This window comes from Psammomys obesus, unplaced genomic scaffold, assembly GCF_907164565.1.
Source record: "Psammomys obesus unplaced genomic scaffold, mPsaObe1.curated_primary_1811, whole genome shotgun sequence".
Classification (NCBI taxonomy): Eukaryota; Metazoa; Chordata; class Mammalia; order Rodentia; family Muridae; genus Psammomys; species Psammomys obesus.
The window spans coordinates 9,885,971-9,904,571 of NW_026589137.1; the positions used below are offsets into that span (position 1 = coordinate 9,885,971).

An 18,601-nucleotide genomic window follows, 5' to 3' on the forward strand; every position below is an offset into this window, starting at 1 on the left:
GAAAGAAAGAAAGAAAGAAAGAAAGAAAGAAAGAAAGAAAGAAAGAAGGAAGGAGAAAGAAAGAAAGAAAGAAAGAAAGAAAGAAAGAAAGGAAGGAAGGAAGGAAGGAAGGAAGGAAGGAAGGAAGGAAGGAAGGAAGGAAGGAAGGAAGGAAGGAACAAGACATTGGGAGGATATGGGGATGGTTGGGGGTCTGTGAAGAGTTAGGGGAGAAGTGAGGGATGAATGTGATCAAAATGCATTGTATACATGGGTGAAACTCTCAAATAATTAGTAAAATATTATGCTTTTAAGAATATTAAGAGTGAGGGGGTGAGGCTCAGCCACAGTCTGAAAAAAAGCTGAGCTACACAGCAAGACCACTTGCCTCAAACATGAAAACAAAAACGAAACAACAAAAATGAAACCAGAAGGAACTTAGAAACATCTTTACTAGTTGAATAGGGCAACAAATACTGAATAATCAAGAGAAATGATAGAATCTCTCCTAGTTGAAATTTTCAGTAAAACTACAGTATCTCAGTAACATGGGAAAATATTACATCTGATGGCCTTTCTGGCCTTGGTAGGATGAGTATCCAAGAACAAATCACAAGGCTTAAAGGATAACATATAAAAGGTAGAATTTTAGGAAATTGGAATCATTTAAACAGCAGATACAACTCCCAAGTAAAATGGTTCCTCTCCCTTACCTCACATGGGTTTGAGTCGTGAAATTAAGATCAACTTGTATAATTTCATTCCTCACAAAGATAACCTGTCTTTTTTGTTTCAAGAGAAGATTCTACTGAATGTTATAAATAGTGACTATGGCACAAAGCCTCACTTCCATTCACTCCAAATAGCCAGCTAGGATTATGAAATGCAGTAAAGGATATAGGAAAAATAAAAGGGACAAGACTGTGAGGGTTTGGAGGCTAGTGACAGTCCTCCCTGAACACTGTCTGTTTCCTTGGGCCAGGACACCTGACAAAGATTGCAAAGTCTTTGGAGAGTTTTGAGTCCCCGCTGTGTTCCTGGTACTAAGGCAATCCCTGAAAAATACTTATCTCTGCTCATCCTGGAAGTAACTCTTGTTTTCCTTGGCAGGAGGGCAATGTGTACTGTGGTCTCAAGACTTGCCCCAAACTGACCTGTGCATTCCCAGTCTCTGTTCCAGATTCTTGCTGCCGAGTGTGCAGAGGTAAGTGTTCTCTATCCCAAGAATCGGAATACTGCCATCCTAAAGTAGTGGAATTTAGGAAAGAGCAAAATACCTGTTCCATGTCTGAGTCTTTGTTTACAGAAATGATCTCAAATTATATGCCAAATGGACTCATCCACCTCAAATGAGTATTTTCTTATTTGGCTTCTATTTTGGTTTTACAATGGTGTCATACTTTCTTTCTAGGCTCCTGGACTTGTACTTAACTTTGCTTTGTTGCCTCCTCTCAAATTACCAAATCCATCAGCACTCTTTTCTAGTTTTTCCCACTGGAAATATTAATATTTTCTTCTTCGGCTGCACATAATCAATGGATGTATGAAGCACCTCCTGTATGCTAAATTAAAACTAAGCTATGCCCAAACCTGTGTATATAATATATGCACATGAGACATTGCTAGACTTTTTATCATCTTTATGTGGATTACAAAATGGAACCCATACTTAGAATCCTCTATTGCCATTTTCAGAAAGTCCTTATGTATTTATACCTTCGTATGTGACACCTTTGAGCAAGACACAACCTACACAGCCATAACAAAGTTATATCATTTCCCTTCCAGAACTTATATTTCATCAGAGGAGGCAAAAGAATAAATAAGCAAGCAAATGTCTACATATAAACAATATAAATATTATTATGGTAATAAAATAACATTATTTTTAAAAATCAGAGGTTTAAGCTTGAGTTGTGAAAAAGGTACTGGATAGAGAGTCTTGAAATTCAAATCCGAAAGACCAAAAGGAGCCATCCATGCAAAGAGCCTGGAGAAGCAAATTCCAGACAGAGATGAAAAATAGTTCTAAGGCTCCAGGAAAGGGAGTGCTAGAGGCATTCCAAGAGTCTGAGGAGCAATGTGCCTGGAATAAGGTGACTGTGGTTGAAACTGGCAAGAGACAAGAAGAAGTTGAGGAAGAGCAGAAGTTAAAACATGCAAGGCTGTGGAGGCTATAGAATGGGAGTTTGGATTTCAATTTTTGTGCCCTGTGAAATCAGTTGAAATTTGTGAGCAAGAGCATTGCATGGTTCCATTGTAAAAGGGCTCAGTGACTCTTTTGTACAGATTATATTAAAGGGAGGCAATAATATAGGAGGAGAGCCTCGAAAGTTGGTAGAGCAACCTTTCCAGTGTGGAAGGATGGAGCTTGCTCTAGTACCACAGTACAGAGAATTTATTCTAAGTGGAGCCTAAGGGATCATAATGCTTCAGTTTTAGACACAGCCTTGCTATGTTCCAACTGCATGAAAACCTTCAACCTAACAGTCTCTACAATAAAGAAAACAGCTGTGGGGTTTAAGTGGGACAAGGCAAAAAAGGGGTGTAGGACAGTACCTAGCATACCATGAGGAATCAATAATGAAAAGTAAACAAATGTGGTATGTATCTACCACCTTGTTTATCAGCCATGGATGTACATAGGGATTGCCATGGTAGACTTAATCCCAGACCAGGAGAAAACTTTGTTTCTAAGGTGTAGCCAAAATTAAGAAGCACTGAATTAAAAGGAAATAATATGGGATTTTCCTGTGGCAGTCAGATAGATGAGCCCTATATATTATTTCCATCTTAATATTTCAAAAGGATGGCTTTAACTATGCTATATCTCTATTCAAACATCTTTGTCCTTACATATACCATACTTAGCAATGTTTCAGTCATAGTTCTAAGCATCATTCCTAGGTTCCCTTGACTTTATACATTTACCATTTCTGCTCGCTCTCCCTGTTTCCATCTCATGAGGACAGTGTTGATTGATGTCTGAACCACACCTCTACTGACCTTGGAGTAGGGCTCAAGAGTCAGTATTTAAACTGATCCCTCATTCTTTTTGCAGTAAAATGGTGATGTATGGACCAGCACTTTGATAAAACACTCCAGAGATCAGTGAGAACAGGTCTCAGTGATGGTTTGCTGTCTGCTTTGCACAATAAAAGTGAGCTTGCTGAAAGTCTGAAATTGAGATAAATGGATATAAATGTAATTAACTTTAGTATCTGATTTGTTGACCATCTAATTGTTCTCCTATTGGTGTATACTCATTTCTTTTAATATCCTACTTTCCCAGTCCTTGTAAGTCAATACGGATTCAATTACAGTCTAATTAGATTTCTGCTTCAATAAGGTCATGCATCATTTTCTACATTCCCTGTATTTTAAGGTGTGTGCATGCTTGTGTGTGTGTGTATGTGTGTGTCTGTATGTCTGTGTGTGCCTCAGTGTGTCTATGTGTGTATGTGTGTGTGTGTGTGGTACCACAGTGTTGTTATTACATTTGAGTCAGAATAATATAAATTGAAGGATCATGTCCTTTTGTCTTTTTTCCAGCTTAATTTTAATATACCCAATGTCCAAAAGTCTATTATGCACAGATATGCATGAGGCTGATAATATTCTGATCATTCTAATCCAGTCCTTAGGCCAAGATTATTTTGTTTGAAAATAGAGGTGTGAAAAATATAAACTGGAGAACACTTAATATGAGAAAAAAACATTGTCAGATGGAGTACATCCAAAAAGCTATATGCTGCAGAAAACAAGTTATCAAGACCAAAGGACATAAATTTGACATTGTAGGACCACCATCTACACTATTCCATTAAACAAGGCACTTAACCACCCAGAACCTGGGATTTCTCAACTGTAACAATGAAGGATGTGATATTCACCACCCACAGTGGTTGTAAAGATTAACTGTGATGCTATAAAGTGCTAGGATAAGGCCGCATAGAGAGTGATTGTTTAAGAAGTGGCAATTATCCTGAAGTTAAGTAGAACTGAGCCTTCTCTTGTCTGATAGCTCTGCCTTTTATTTATTTAATCTCCACAGACAGAGTTTTATTTCTAGCCCTTCTTGTGGGAACAGATCCTGGTACTGACTATTTTCAATTCTCTTGTCATGATTTAAAGTTTCCCTTTTAGTGAGTCCTCAGAAGCAGCAGATGAAAGTTCATTATTACTGATCAGGTATTGTCCCTTCATATGCTTGACAATTCATTAAATTCTTCAGTTGGCAGCTCCAGCCTAAATGCACCAATTTCTTTTATCTTTTTTTAATGAAAGCTAAACCCTACTTTTATAAAAAAAAAAAATTCTGTGCCTTTAATTTCTTTACATCTTTCAGTTGTATAAGATGTGCTTGAAATGCCTTTTGAGTTCCCATTTCTGAAGCACTAGTTTGTTGGTTTGTTTTTTTTTAAATGATGTTTGTACAAAGGTGTATCTTGTAGAAATGTATTACTCACACAGCAGGGAACCCAGACACTTCTTCCCTATGCTGACCACCCTAACTGCAGGCCAAACATGAAGGAAAAAAAAACAACCTTCTGAGTGCTGAACTTGCAAACCCTCATATAAAAGGCCCCATTGAAACAGCCTGTCTGCACTGTCACCAAACACTAATTCTCACCATTCTCCATGGGTCAGATGGCAATCCTAGACTCAGATTGAATCTCAGCCCCAGCCTCAGTTGTTTAGACATGTCTGTGAGGCTGGGACAGTCAGGAGAGTGTTGGCAGGGTGCGTGTCATTGCTGGCACTTCAGAAAACCTCATCTGGACTGAAAGCGTAGTACAAACAGCCACTAGAACTGTAAGGGAAACTTTATCAGAAGAAAAGATCTCTTCAGAGATTGTACTACTTCCATATATGGGGCAGGCAGACCTCAAACTAAACCCACACCCATAATTCCCCTCACCATTTATCATTTCGGCTTCCCGTCTCCTGCCTATGTTGCCAAGTGAAAGGAGAAGGCTGTGTACTTGGACTATGGACAAGGGAGAAGAATTTGGGGTAAGCTGCTAAATGTATTCAAAACCTATCATGTATTTTAAAGATCGTGTGGGTATGTAACACTTACTATGCACCACTTGAGCCATACGACAGTATTGGGAATTATTTTCATTCTTATTCTATAGCTACAAAGTGGAGACAGAGACCCTAAGTGATCTACCCCAGAGTAAGAGACCAAAAGGCAGAATCAAAAATTGAGCCCAGTCATTCTGATTCCAAAGTCCCAAATTTGTAATTGCCACACTAACTGTTGGGATACTTTTTTTTAATTTACTTTCATCAGCATATGCTAAATTCTTCTCTTTCCCAGGGAAAAAAAAAAAAGTCCTAAGAGCAAATTCCAAGCCTGTTTTTGTCCACCCTTTTATCTCCATCACTAAAGTAGGGCCAGGTACATAGTAGTTATGTAACAAATATCTCGTTAGTGAATGGAAGTAGATATCTACACCCAAAATTCTTTGAGTATGAAGAGAGAAAAGGGTAGGATGAGGTAGTCCCCTCCAGTTGTGATTAAGTAGATTGGAGCCTTACAGAGAAGGGTGGGCAGTACAACTTATCCTTAAGAAGATTTGTCTATATTACGCACCATATATGTTCTTTTTCCTCTTTTACTGTCTTGCACCAGGAAACATTCTTGTCACAGTACTGTAAATGTGTCCCAACAGTTAGTGAGGCAATTACTAATTTGAGACTATGGAGTCAGAATGACTGGATTCTTTTTAGTTTTGTTTCATTTGCCTCTTATGCCCATGGATTCCTGAACAAATAATGTAATTTACAGCATATACCATATGCCACCAAGGATAGGTATTATAAAAGTCAGTACCTGAAAGGAAGGGGGACCCTAGTTTTGAGAACAGAACTAGAATCTCTGAAGTAACTCCATTCCATCAACTCCTATGATTTCCAGTCTCTTTGTACACTCCAGGTTGAGGAAAGCAGAGAATCTAAAATAAGTAAGAAAACTGGTGACAGTCCTATAGTCTTGGAAATTTTAAATTTCTGATGCTACCATGAAACCAGCACTGCCATCCAGGCATTTTTCTGCTGTTGTTCTACATTGTATGTGGCCCTAACACTTTAATCTTTTGTTACTTGTTTGGATAGCTGATGAAAAGGGTTGGTTGTCCTTTTTGTTTTTGTTTTTAAGCTTGAAACTGAATGTCCTTATGCAAACTAAGCTTGCCTTACATTTGTGATCCTCCTGCCTCAGTTTCCCTAATGCTAGGATTATAGGCATGTGACATCAAACATAGCTCTTTGAAGACCTTGGCTTGTTTTTAAAAGCTTTAAAAACAATCTGGTCATTTCTTTACCTGCAACTCATTTCATTGACATGAACATACACTCAGACCCCGTAGCCAAGACTCTGCCATTTCCCCTTGTATTATATATCTCTCTTCAACTTTTCCCACCACAAGCTTTAAATGACACCTCCCTTTCACCTATTAGAATGTAATCCATTTTTCATGAGTGCAGCTGAAACCACAGGGCCTCTGAAAGGCTCTGCCCTGCAGACTATCAAAGCAGATGCTGAGACTTATGGCCAACCTTTGAGCAGAGTGCAGGGAATCTCATGAAAGAAGTGGGAGTTAGTAAGACCTGGAGGGGACAGAAGCTCCACAAGGAGAGCAACAGAACCAAAAAATCTGGGCACATGGGTCTTCCCTGAGACTGATAGTCCAACCAAGTAGCATGCATAGAGATAACCCAGAACCCCTGCACAGATGTAGCCCATGACAGTTCAGTCTCCTAGTGGGTTCCATTGTAATAGGAACAAGGACTGCCTCTGACATAAACTGATTGGCCTGCTCTTTGACCACCTCCCCATGATGGGGGAGCAGCCTTACCAGGCCACAGAGGAAGTCAATGCAGCCAATCCTGATGTGACCTGGTAGACTAATATCAGAAGGAAAGAGAGGAGGAACTCCTCTATCAGAGGATTTGGGGAGGGGCATGCATGAAGAAGCAGGAAGAAGGGAAGGATTGGGAGGGGAGAAGGGAGGGAACTACAGGGGGGATACAAAGTAAATAAAGTGTAATTAATAAAAAATATGGTTTTTATTTAGCACTTGACAGTTTCATACATGTATATAATAAATTTTGTTCGTATTCACCCTCTTATCTTACTCCCACTTCTCCTTAAACCCTTCTTCCCTACAATTCTCTTCCTACCCCTTGCTGAGAAATGATTGGCAGTTAATGAAACTCCATTTCTAATAGTTGTGACTCGTGCATCTGGCTTATTGACTCCCTTTTTAAACTAACTGTAGGTCTCAATCTGTTTCCTAAATGTTAATCTACCTTGTGCTGATAAAACACAACATCTGAAACTAGGCCATTTGTAAAGTAAAGAGATTTATCTCAGAGTTCTAGAGGTTGGAAATTTGAGGTTGTGCTACTCTATCTGTTAGGAGAGGGCCACATGCTGCTCCCTCCATGGCAAAAAGTGGAATGGAGGAGGCTGGAGAGATAGCTCAGAGGTTAAGAACACTGGCTGCTCTTTCAGAGGCTCTGAGTTGAATTCCCAGCAAGTACATGGTGGCTTGCAAACATCTATAGTGAGATCTGGTGCGCTCTTCTGGCATGTAAGTGTACACAGGACACTAAACATAACAAATAAATCTTTTTTTAAAAGATGTTGAATGGAAAACTGGTAGTTTCAGAAGCAAGGAAGCAAAGAAACAAGGAAGCAAAGAAACTGATCTGCTTTTTGTCTACTCTCAAAAGAGATCTAGTCACCAAAGGGAGATGTTAACGTCTCAAACACCACACCTTCCAACACCATCAGAACCAAATTTGTACTTAACTTTTGACAGGGGGCAAGCTACTTCTTAACTATAGCAAAAGATTTTAGTATTTAAAATATTCTATTATCTTGTATTGTTCATTGTTCCGTGTCTCTTGTCTTCTGAATTGTATGCTTCTGTGGACCCTCATTTCTTGTTTTCTCTAACATAGAATTAACCATCTATCCTGCTGATGGGCTTCATAAAATGTAAGACAGGCATAATTGCAAAAAGCTCTTTACATGGTTTCATATTCTGATCTCACTAGGAGACAGAAGAGGTAGTGAAACTCACAGCTTGTTCATTCAAAGCTCATTGATCCAACATGCATGTCCACTTAGCTTCCATTTATTCATTCAGCATTCATTCATCTCAAATGAGCCCCCTGACCAAGCTAAAGTCTCTTTTCATTAAACTGAGATTTTTCTGTTGTTTCAAGGATACCAAATTGGAAAGATCATCTTAAAATGAACTTTCCAGTGTTCAAGAATACTGCCATTTTATTTAAGTTTCTTTTAAAAATAATTATTTACATTATGTGTATAAGTGTTTAATATTTTGGCACTATGTATGTCTGTGCACTATGTGTTCCCAGCATACACAGGCCAGAAGAGGGCATCAGAACCCTCAGAACTGGAGTTACAGATATTACAGATAGTTAAAAATTACTATGTGGGTACTGGGAATCAAACCTGAAACCTCTGGCAGAACAAAAAATGCATCTTAACCACTGAGCCATTTTGAATCCCCTTATTTAAAATTGTTGATTTGTTTTTCTGAAAGAAACAAAATTGCACCTCAGAAGCTACTTTGCCTAGATCTAGGGATCATTGAGGAAGTAAATACCAACCCACAAAAAATTTGATCCAAAATTTACCCTGCCTACAAGATGTACAGGTGTAAAAATAGAGCAGAGAGAGGGGGAATGTCCAACTAATGCTTGACCCAACCTGAGACCCACCCCATGGGAGAGAGCCAACACCTGACACTATTAACAATACTCTGCTATGCTTGCAGACAGTATCCTAGCATAGCTGGCCTGTGAGAGGCTCCAACCAGAAGATTCTGAGACTCACAGCTGAATTTTGGATGTATGCAGGGAGCCTTGTGGAAGAGTGAGGGTAAAGATAGAAGGACCCAGAGGGGACAAGAGCTTCAAAAGAAAAACCAACAGAGCCAACTAATCAGGGCCTAGGGGTGCTTGTGGAGACTGAAGCACCGAGCAAGGACCATGCAAAGGCTGGACATAGTCCTCCTACATAGATGTAGACGATGAGTAGCTTGGTCTTCATGTGGGTTCCCAAGTAAAGGGAGCGGGGGCTATCTCTGACATGCACTGTGTTGCCTGCTTTTTGATCACTTTCCCTTGGCAGAGCTGCCTTTCCAGGCCACAGGGGAAGAAAATACACTAAGTTCTGATGTGACTTGATGTGCTGGGGTGGGTTGGTAGAGGGGCTCCCCTTTTCTGAGGAGTAGGGAAGAGGAGATAGGGGAAAGAGGAAGAAAAGGTGGGACAGGAAGGAGAGGAAGGAGGGACTATGTTTGGTAAATTAAATAAATAACTAAACAAATAAATGAATGAATAAATAAATAAATAAATAAATAAATAAATGAATAAATGAAAAAATTTAAATATAGAAAGTATTTTAGTTTTAGAAATGAAGGAAAAGCTAGGCATGGTGGCACACACCTTTAATCTCAGCTCTCAAGAGACAGAAGTAAGCTTATCTCTGTGAGTTTGAGGCAGCCTGATCTATGTAGTAAGTTCCAAAGTAACCAAAGCTACATCATGGTGAGACCTGGTCTTGACAAACAAACAAACAAACAAACAAACAAACAAAAAGGAAATGAAGGAAAATGCTGAGATGGTAATAGTGAATCCAAACATAGAGCCACACAAATCAGTCTGGGGTTGTTTCTAACTTGGCTCACATTTTTGAAAGAAGCACTAACCTCTCCTCCTGGTCAGGATGGCAGGAAGGAAATATTGTTGATGGGAAACATGACTTAAAAAGCAACATCTGGGCTGTGGATGTAGGTCAGTGGTAGAGCACTGGCCTGGTGTGTGGACAACTCCAAGGTCTATCTGCAACACTTTCATCTTTTTAAGCTAAAACCCATGTTGTGTAACTGAAAATTTATGCCTGTTCACTAGCAGCTTTCCATCTCTCCTTCAAATGAATAGGTTAAAGAGATTCATTAAATATTCTATCTATCATTAACAACAGCATCTCATACAGTTTTAAAAGTGAATATTCCATCCTAAATATTTGTACTAAAGTAAAATAATTTTTAATTTAATATATTCTCATCTACACTTAAAACACATCGGAATACCATATTTTCAAGGCTATACAAAAGTCTGACCACTGTTAGTAATACCTTTTAAAAAGTACATCACTTGTGGTCGGGAATATGGAACCATCTTAGAAATTTTCCAGTGTTGTCTGCCTGCCGGCTTCACCCCACAACTAGAACCTTTATTTTCTATGGAAATTTTCTAGTTTGTTTCTGTTTTTCCTCCATTCTTTACTCTCAAAATTCATCTCTACATGATTGTGAACTGTCTCAGGACCACCACCCTTCTAACATGTTTCTTTTTTTTTTTTTTTGGCACTTATTTTATTTCTAGGCTATTGCTTTCTTTAGACAGTGGGTGGGACAGTCTGACTTTCATATAAAATTTAAATTAGTAGTCAAGTATTCTAATTGACCTTCTGGGATATTCTGTCAGTGTCAATAACATCCCATGCTTTTGTGGAGTAGTAGGGTTTTGTTTTGTTTTGTTTTGTTTTTTTCTGTGATTGTGTGAGTTTGGTTATAAAAATAAAGAGTTCCTAGAGCAGATTTCACAACAATTATTTTTTATGGGTGGTTAAAACCACTTTTTCCTTATCCTCGTTCTTTGTTTAAGGTTTATTTATTATTTATACAACTTTCTGCCTGCACATCATATCTTACTATAGATGGTTAAGAGCCACCATGTGGTTGCTGGGAAGTGAACTCAGGACCTTTGGAAGAACAGCTAGTGTTCTTACCCTCTGAACCATCTCTCCAGCCTCCCCCTCCACATTCATTTTTTAAGTACTTCTAGGAATCCTCTTACTGACCAGAAGTTCATCACTGGACATGCCCGTTGCTCACATTATCATAGTCTCCATGAGCCTACATGTCAATATTCATAGGAATCAGTCTGAGTTCTTGATCACAAACATAAGCAGATTGTAAAGAACCATGGGAAAGAACAGTGAAGCCACGCAGAGATGTCTTATCTGACTATTACCCACATTCTAACCATAAGACTTTATAGAGTGCACTCCACAACACAGGTTATGTGCCATGTGTATAATTGTCTAGTTGTTTCACAGGCGCCACTGGCTGATCTACGTTTATCTTCCATCTTCTTTTGGTTATTAAAAGCAGATGCATAGCCCCTATTTTCACCATGTAGCCCACTCTACTTTGAATAAGTAAAAGCTAATAGAAAGAAAGAAAGAAAAAGATCAAAGATCTTACTTCTTTTCATTTCCAGGATGACCAAGCTGTAAATATGGATAAATCATGTAGTTTCCCTTCTCTGTCTTGCTTGTTTTTGTTTGTTTGTTTGCTTGCTTGCTTCCTTGCTTGCTTGGTAGGTTGGTAGGTTAGTTAGTTTTTCTTTACTTTGTGATGTGGTGGAACAGCGCTCTATCTGGGTACTTGGAATTTTAACACTGTACTTTATAGCTATGAAAATTGAATTGCTTCCCAATGAAGCAGATAGATACACTCTTAAGTTCTGTTTGTTTGTTTTAGCCAAATGAGAAAGGGGGGGTTAATAATACACAGAATTTATTTCCTAAAAACATGAAAAGAGTTTGTTACAAATATGAAAGAACCTAAGCAAGCTTAGAAAATCCTGAGCCAACCTCTGTCTCATACCTATGTATATGTATGTGTACATGTCTATGTATATAAGCATCTATCTTGTGTATCTATATCTGTGTCTCCATGTGTGCATGTGCTCATGTCCGGATATTTTGTCTCTGATGATTTAGAAACAAAATATTCCTCTTTCTATGTGAGAGCTATATTAGCACCTTACTAGGTTCTGCTTGCATATTTAATTTAAACTCCTTCTGTTAAATGCCTCCACTTTTGTAGGAGTTTCTGAAGCTTGTTTTTTCCCACCATGTGTCAGATGCTTTTGAGGAGGAGGAAAAAAAAAATCAATGGATGGAAGGGATGGAGGAGGGGTTATAGATAATTTCCATGTGCTAAGCGTGTGTGTGTGTTTGTGTGTGTGTGTGTGTGTGTGTGTGTGTGCACGAGCGATTTTTCAAAAACCTATAAGGTAGCCATTATTGTATCTGTTTTAATAGCAATGAAAGTGACACACAATGAGGTTGATGGATATATCCAAAGTCACACATGCAGAAAGAGGAAAAGCTAGGATTTGCAGCCAAACTGCTGTTCCACTCTGCTCTCCTAGACATTTCATATATTCTGCCTATCAACTTGGAGGAAAGTAGCAACTTGAAAACTTTGCTATCTCTGAGGCTACTGTAAAATAGTCTTTGTGATGATTCTGTCTCTAGGGACTAGATATGGGACTCTGGGAAGCCATGGCCCCATTATAAATGATGGGTTTGGATCTATTTAGCCACATCAACATCGAAAGACTAGAGTGCTGGTCATGCGCACCAGGCACATTCTGTATCTTTTCCCCTATATCCCTGAAACTCAGCTGCAAATGGGCTAGTACTCACAATGTAGCTTTATAAAAGTATTGTTCATTTTTCTGAGCAATTGCCTTGCACATGACAGGGGAGCTCTCATGATGGCTTTCTCTGTGCTTGATCTTTCATTATTCCTCAAAAGCTCCTTCACTATTTGCCATGGTTCTGCTGGTTTCAACTCAGTTCTCTGAAAATGTGAACATACCACGCCCAACCCTGATGATTCATTTCTTTTTTTTTAATGATGATTATGCCTAAACCAGACATTTCAGAAATCAAGATATGAAGTCACACTAATTGTGCCTTATAGATAAAAAGAGAAAATAAAACTAGGTTAGCCTAGATAAATTGGATCTTATGGCCATCATATTTCTGATGTTCTGTGTGGCTCAGAAGTGACCACTCACTGGCATACTTATCTGTTGGGGCCTACATTAGTGAGTTATGTCAGAATGTTGTTATACACATAATCATTTTGAGAAAGGAGGATTTGCTTCTTTGGCTTCCTCAAGCATGGAAGTTGTGTAAGTTGTAAATAGTCTGTATTTCAGCCTGGCTTTTGACCATTTTTCAAGTAGTTGTTCTCCATTTCTCCATTACCAGAAAGTCAAGCCATTCCTGCCCGATAGCATACTGCTCAGAGTATAATTGAGACTTGAATGAACAACACGTGTGGCTTTTAAGGTTAAATGAATATTGCTTGACATACAGTACACTAAAGTTGTTTTTCATTTTGGTCTAAAAATTGGTTAAAATTACACCTTTTTGCTTCTCAAAATTAACTAGAATACATCTGTCTCCATTAGAATGACTCTTCTTTTTTTTTTCAAAGCCATGTTTGAGAGAAAAAAAAAGTTCTATATCACTCAAGACAAATTATCCAGTGAGTTTGGAAAGTGAAACAATTTTTTTTAGGGTATTCATGCCTATTTTCCCCCTGATATAATAGCTAAGATTATAAATGGATATGCGGTATCTATTTTTAGCTACTCACACAGACACTATCCAGGTCTAGAGAGCTACTTTTAGACATACAAAGTTTAAGCATCTAAAATGATCGTTCAGTCTATCGATGGTTTTAATCAGGTTAAGTGTTGCCTGATTTTTTTTTATCAGCTCTCCCTGGCATGACTGTCATACCAGAACACAGGAAAAGAGGATGAACTCATTTGACTTGATGACTAGGGTTGATGGATGGGGGGGGGGGGGTTTTTTTTTTTGGGGGATAGGGGGGGGGGGGGGGGGGGGGGGGGGGGCTGGGGGGGGGAGGAGGCGGGAGGGGGGAGGGAGAGGGAGGGGGGGCCTGAAGGGGAGGAGGGAGAGTGAAGTGAATAAATAATTAATTTTAGAGAAAGAGCTGAAAGCTTTACCAGCTATTTACTAAAGTGTTCAAACTTAGGAAATGTCCTTTTGATGACTTTTAAATCTCAAAGGTGACAAAAACATTATCAATCCCTGATATAGGGGTGTGTGTGTGTGTGTGTGTGTGTGTGTGTGTGTGTAAAAGGCATATGGTAAACAATCTCTTTGTGTATGTATGCATGTGTCTGTGTACTGAGAAGCAATGGCTTGAGTAATTTTTAAGTTGGTAAGATACTTCATTTTTGGAACATGTATCTGTCTGCAAGTGCTCAGGTTTACAAATACAGGCTATGTCACATTCATCTGACCTTGTTTTGCAGGATATCAATCTTCTACTGCCATTCTTGACACTGTCTTACCTCATTTGCTTTGCCATCTTGAGTTTCTGCCTAACCATGACTACATACTTCTATAATGCTTCTGCATTCTCTTAAGTCCTTAAAGGGTCTCTAATAAGAAACTCTTTCAAAACTCCAGTGCCTTTCAAAACTGAATTTCTGAGATGGCTAGGCTAAGAAACCACTTGTTTGCTCGCATCAATCAAGAAATCATTAAAAGTGAATTTGGTGAAGAAAGTTGCTTTATGATTTTTTTACAGTTATTTCTTTTTTATTTTTTTATTAATTACACTTTATTTACTTTGTATCTCCCCTGTAATTCCCTCTCTCCTTCCCTCCCAATCCCTCCCTTCCTCCCCCTTCTCCATGCATGCCCCTCTCCAAGTCCACGGGTAGGGAAAGTCTTCTTTTGCTTCCTTCTGATCCTAGTCTATTAATCAAGAGGGAAGACTCTGGCTAACATGCTCAATCCCTATCCAGAAAGGCAAAGAGGATGGACATCAGAAGAAGGAGAAAACAGAGAACAAGTTAAGAGCCTGCCACAGAGGGCCTATGAAAGGCTCTGCCCTGCAGACTATCAAAGCAGATTCTGACCAGCCTTTGGGCAGAATGCATGGAATCTTATGAAAGAAGTGGGAAATAGTAAGATCTGGAGAGGACAGAAGCTCCACAAAGAGAGCAACAGAACCAAAAAATCTGAGCACGGGGGTCTTCCCTGAGACTCATACTCCAACCAAGTACCATTCATGGAAATAATCTAGAACCCCTGCACAGATGTAGATCATAGCAGCTCAGTATCCAACTGGGTTCCCTAGTAATAGGAACAGGGACTGTCTCTGACATCAACCCAGTGGCTGGCTCTTTGATCACCTCCTCCTGAGTGGGGGGAGCAGCCTTACCAGGCCACAGAGGACAATGCAGCCACTTCTGATCTTTTTTTTTTTTTTTTTTTTGGTAACTTATTTTCTCTCTTCAGCTACTCAGGTCTGGTTTGAAGCTATATCATGTAGCTTTATTACATTTCATTTTGCCATTTGCTGGTAAATCCCTTTCTAGTTCCTAATCTTTTCTCTGGTCTACTTTCATTTGGCACAGACACACTGCCAACTAAAACAAGGCACACAAATCTCAGTCACCACCAAGGATATTGAACAGTTCTCCAGATTTTCAGGATAAAAATTATTTCATCGTGTCTCTGTTTTCTTCTCTGCTTTCTTCCTCCATGGTCACATCCACCATCAGTCTTAACACTTTCTTTTGTTTTCCAGACATATAACTCAGCTTTCCTCTCTGAGTAGTATGCAAGAATGGATGACTTATCTGTGACCATAGCTGCATCCTGGTTATAAGCTGAAGTTTTAGTGATCCCTAGCTAGTCTACACTGCTGCCAGGAGAAGCTTTTTCAGTATTATTTGTACTATCTATTATTTGTACTATTTCTATCTAAAAATTAATAGCAGGGTGAAATGTGAATTCTTCAACCTGTTTTTGATGCCACCAATTTATTTACAGCCCCTCTTTCACCTCAACAGTACCTCACTCTCACCTTCTTTCTCCTCCCTCACCCTTTCTCTCCAAATGATTACCAGCCCCATTTTTTCCCAATCTGAAATTTCTATTCAAACCATACCTGCTTAACTTTCTCCAGGATGTGGCTTGCTATTTCCAAAGTGCTGTTTCATTGCAAATGTCATTCATTTTGGCTGACGTACTCTGTCCACAGCAGATTAAACACTTCTATACTTCTAAAACATGTGGCATTGTTCACTCAAGATGCTTTTCTGTGATTCCATTTGACTTGTTCTTTTTCCCTACTAAATATGGCCTGAGCATATATATTCCATTTGTTTTTTCAGCTTCTGACATTAATACGTTTTTAAACTGTATCTTCAACTGGTGTCCAGTCACTTCCAAATGCAGCATGAGCATCTTGAGAGCAAGAGCCCAGCATAATTTGTCTCACTTGCAGTGGTGTCAGTTTTTCCACTTATGCAGCATTCAAGACTCGCTATTTGACTCTTTGGCATTATTTCCAGTCATGGTCAACTCTCACTGTAGCCAGCCAGAGTTTCCACATAGGTCTTCATGTAGTTTTTGTCTGTCATCTGCACGCACACAGGAAAACTGTTCTTTAAGCCACACACTTACTTTGGTATTTTAACCGAAGTTTAGTTCCGTTACATATTAAGCCACATGTTGTACCAGCTGTTCCAGCTCAGTTATTTTTAAATTTCTGTATGCATCCAACTTCATTGAAAAGCTCATCAAAACCTAAATTATTAGCCTTCATCCCATAATTTGCAATTTATTTAGTCTGGGGTGGGATTCAAACTTTTGATTGGTAACAAATTCACAGATGATGGCAAAAAAACTCACAGTTTGGAAAGTAGTGACCAAGAAGATACCAAAATAGGCTAAGGCACAGTCTTTCATTTTAAGTAACTTACAGTTTGATCATGAAGGACCAAGAAACATTTAGCAGTCAAAAAATTTATAGTGTTTTCTTTTTCACCCATGCAGCAAATGCTGAATGAATATTATGTGCTAATTGCTATTGTAAGTGGTAATATTACATCAACGATCAAGGTAGACAAAAATCTTGATTGTCATGGTAGAATTATAATTGGGGAAAACAGAAAATGAACAAAATATTAAAGATGTAAGGCATTTATGAGTACTCAGGAGAAAAAGAGTGGAAAAGAAATAGCAAGGTGGTCAGATTCAGGAATGTGGAAGCCTGCAGTTTGGGTGTTAATTCCCATGAGTATTTTTTAGCTATGAATAGCTGTTTCGACTGTTTGAGCTTTGATTTCTCTATTTATTCCATGTAACACTTGGACAACATTGTATCTGAAGTTCTCTACATTTCTAAAGGTATAGGATACTAAGTCTCACAGGCAATCAGGACTAAGTAAATTGTTTGGGCACTGTAGCTCACTGCTGTAATCCTAGCAAGTGTGCAGGAGGCTATTAAACTAATTTTCAAGCTTTTTCAAGTCCTGAAATACTATATAATTTCCCCAATAGTAGCATCATGTATTAAACCGGTTAGTATGTTACTATTTAATCCCAAGGTTTTGTAAGCCTCAGAAATAAATTATAACAAACAGAAAATTTCTATTTTTCCATCTTCTGTGTTACTTCATTCAACAGATGGCTAGTATTTAGCATAATAGATATTACATACATATTATGTACACGTACATACTTACATTAAATGCTTTCATGGTCATATAGGTAACTGAAGCTTCTTGAAAATTTCCCAGTTTTTTTTTTTTAATTTTAATCAAGTAATGAATACACATATCTTTTGTATGCTTATATTTCACAAAACCTTAATATAAAATCATTCTCTTAGGAAAGGTTACTCTGAAAACTTCAAAAACTCACTGTTTAAGGGTAGTATAAACACAAGTTAAATATGATCTGCAAAATACTTAACTGTCACTAGAATAAAATAAGCAAAAGTGATGATGATGGCTATAATAAGGTGAAAAGCGATTATTTTCCCATTTATATTCCAAGTCCTGGATAATGTTACCAGTTGATGCATTTAGAAAATGATAACTTTCTTCTGAGTTGTTTTGAATCACGAGGCCCACCCATGGAAACTGTTCAGTGCTATTTCTTGAAGGGTAGCCACAAGAGCTAAAATGCCTTGAGAATTTTAGAAACATAGTTCCAAAAATGTGGCTGGGTCAAAAGGGTGATAGTTTTCTCTTCTGTGTATGTGTTATTCATTCTTTATTCCTTTTTAATAAATAGGGGATGGAGAATTGTCGTGGGAACATTCTGATGGTGATATCTTCCGGCAACCTGCCAACAGAGAAGCAGTAAGTGTGAAGAGCTCCAATATTTCCACACTCTGCAGCAGCCAAGCTTTATTCTCCCCATGGCCATTAGTCTGTCAAATCCAAAAGAGGACCCATTTCTAACATCATTTATTTCTCATTCTTCAGAAAAATTAAACGATGTCATCACCAACCTCTAAACATTTATCATTGGTAATTAGGGACAGAAAAGAACACAAAGCAACCATAGCCTTTTGTCTCAGTCAGAAGTTGGCACTCTCTTAGGATGACCTGACAAATCTGTATACTCTCTCTAAGGAAGATAGTCACTACCTGTCTTCACTACCTGTCTTCACTGCTTCACTACCTCAACAATGAAGACTTTCTGTGGGATTTTAACATATCCAAACTATTTTTTTGTTAGATTCCTTATAAACCTGAGAACTCTTGGTCATGCAGTTGAAAGAAAAGCAAGCTTGTGGGCCAGATTCCCCCTTCCCTGCTTTTTACCCCTATTTTTGTTGTCAGTACAAATCTCAGAATAAACCTGAAAAGTAGGAATCTATCTATCTATCTATCTATCTATCTATCTATCTATCTATCTATC

At 38.5% G+C, this 18,601-nt stretch overlaps 1 protein-coding gene across 1 annotated transcript in view; it reads left to right on the top strand.

Moving 5' to 3' along the window:
• Chrdl1 (chordin like 1) overlaps window positions 1-18,601 on the top strand; it is a 78,712-nt gene that overhangs the window by 33,843 nt on the left and 26,268 nt on the right. The window contains 2 exon segments of the mRNA XM_055604960.1: window positions 1,090-1,183; window positions 17,969-18,036. Coding sequence (XP_055460935.1) covers window positions 1,090-1,183; window positions 17,969-18,036 — 162 coding nt within the window.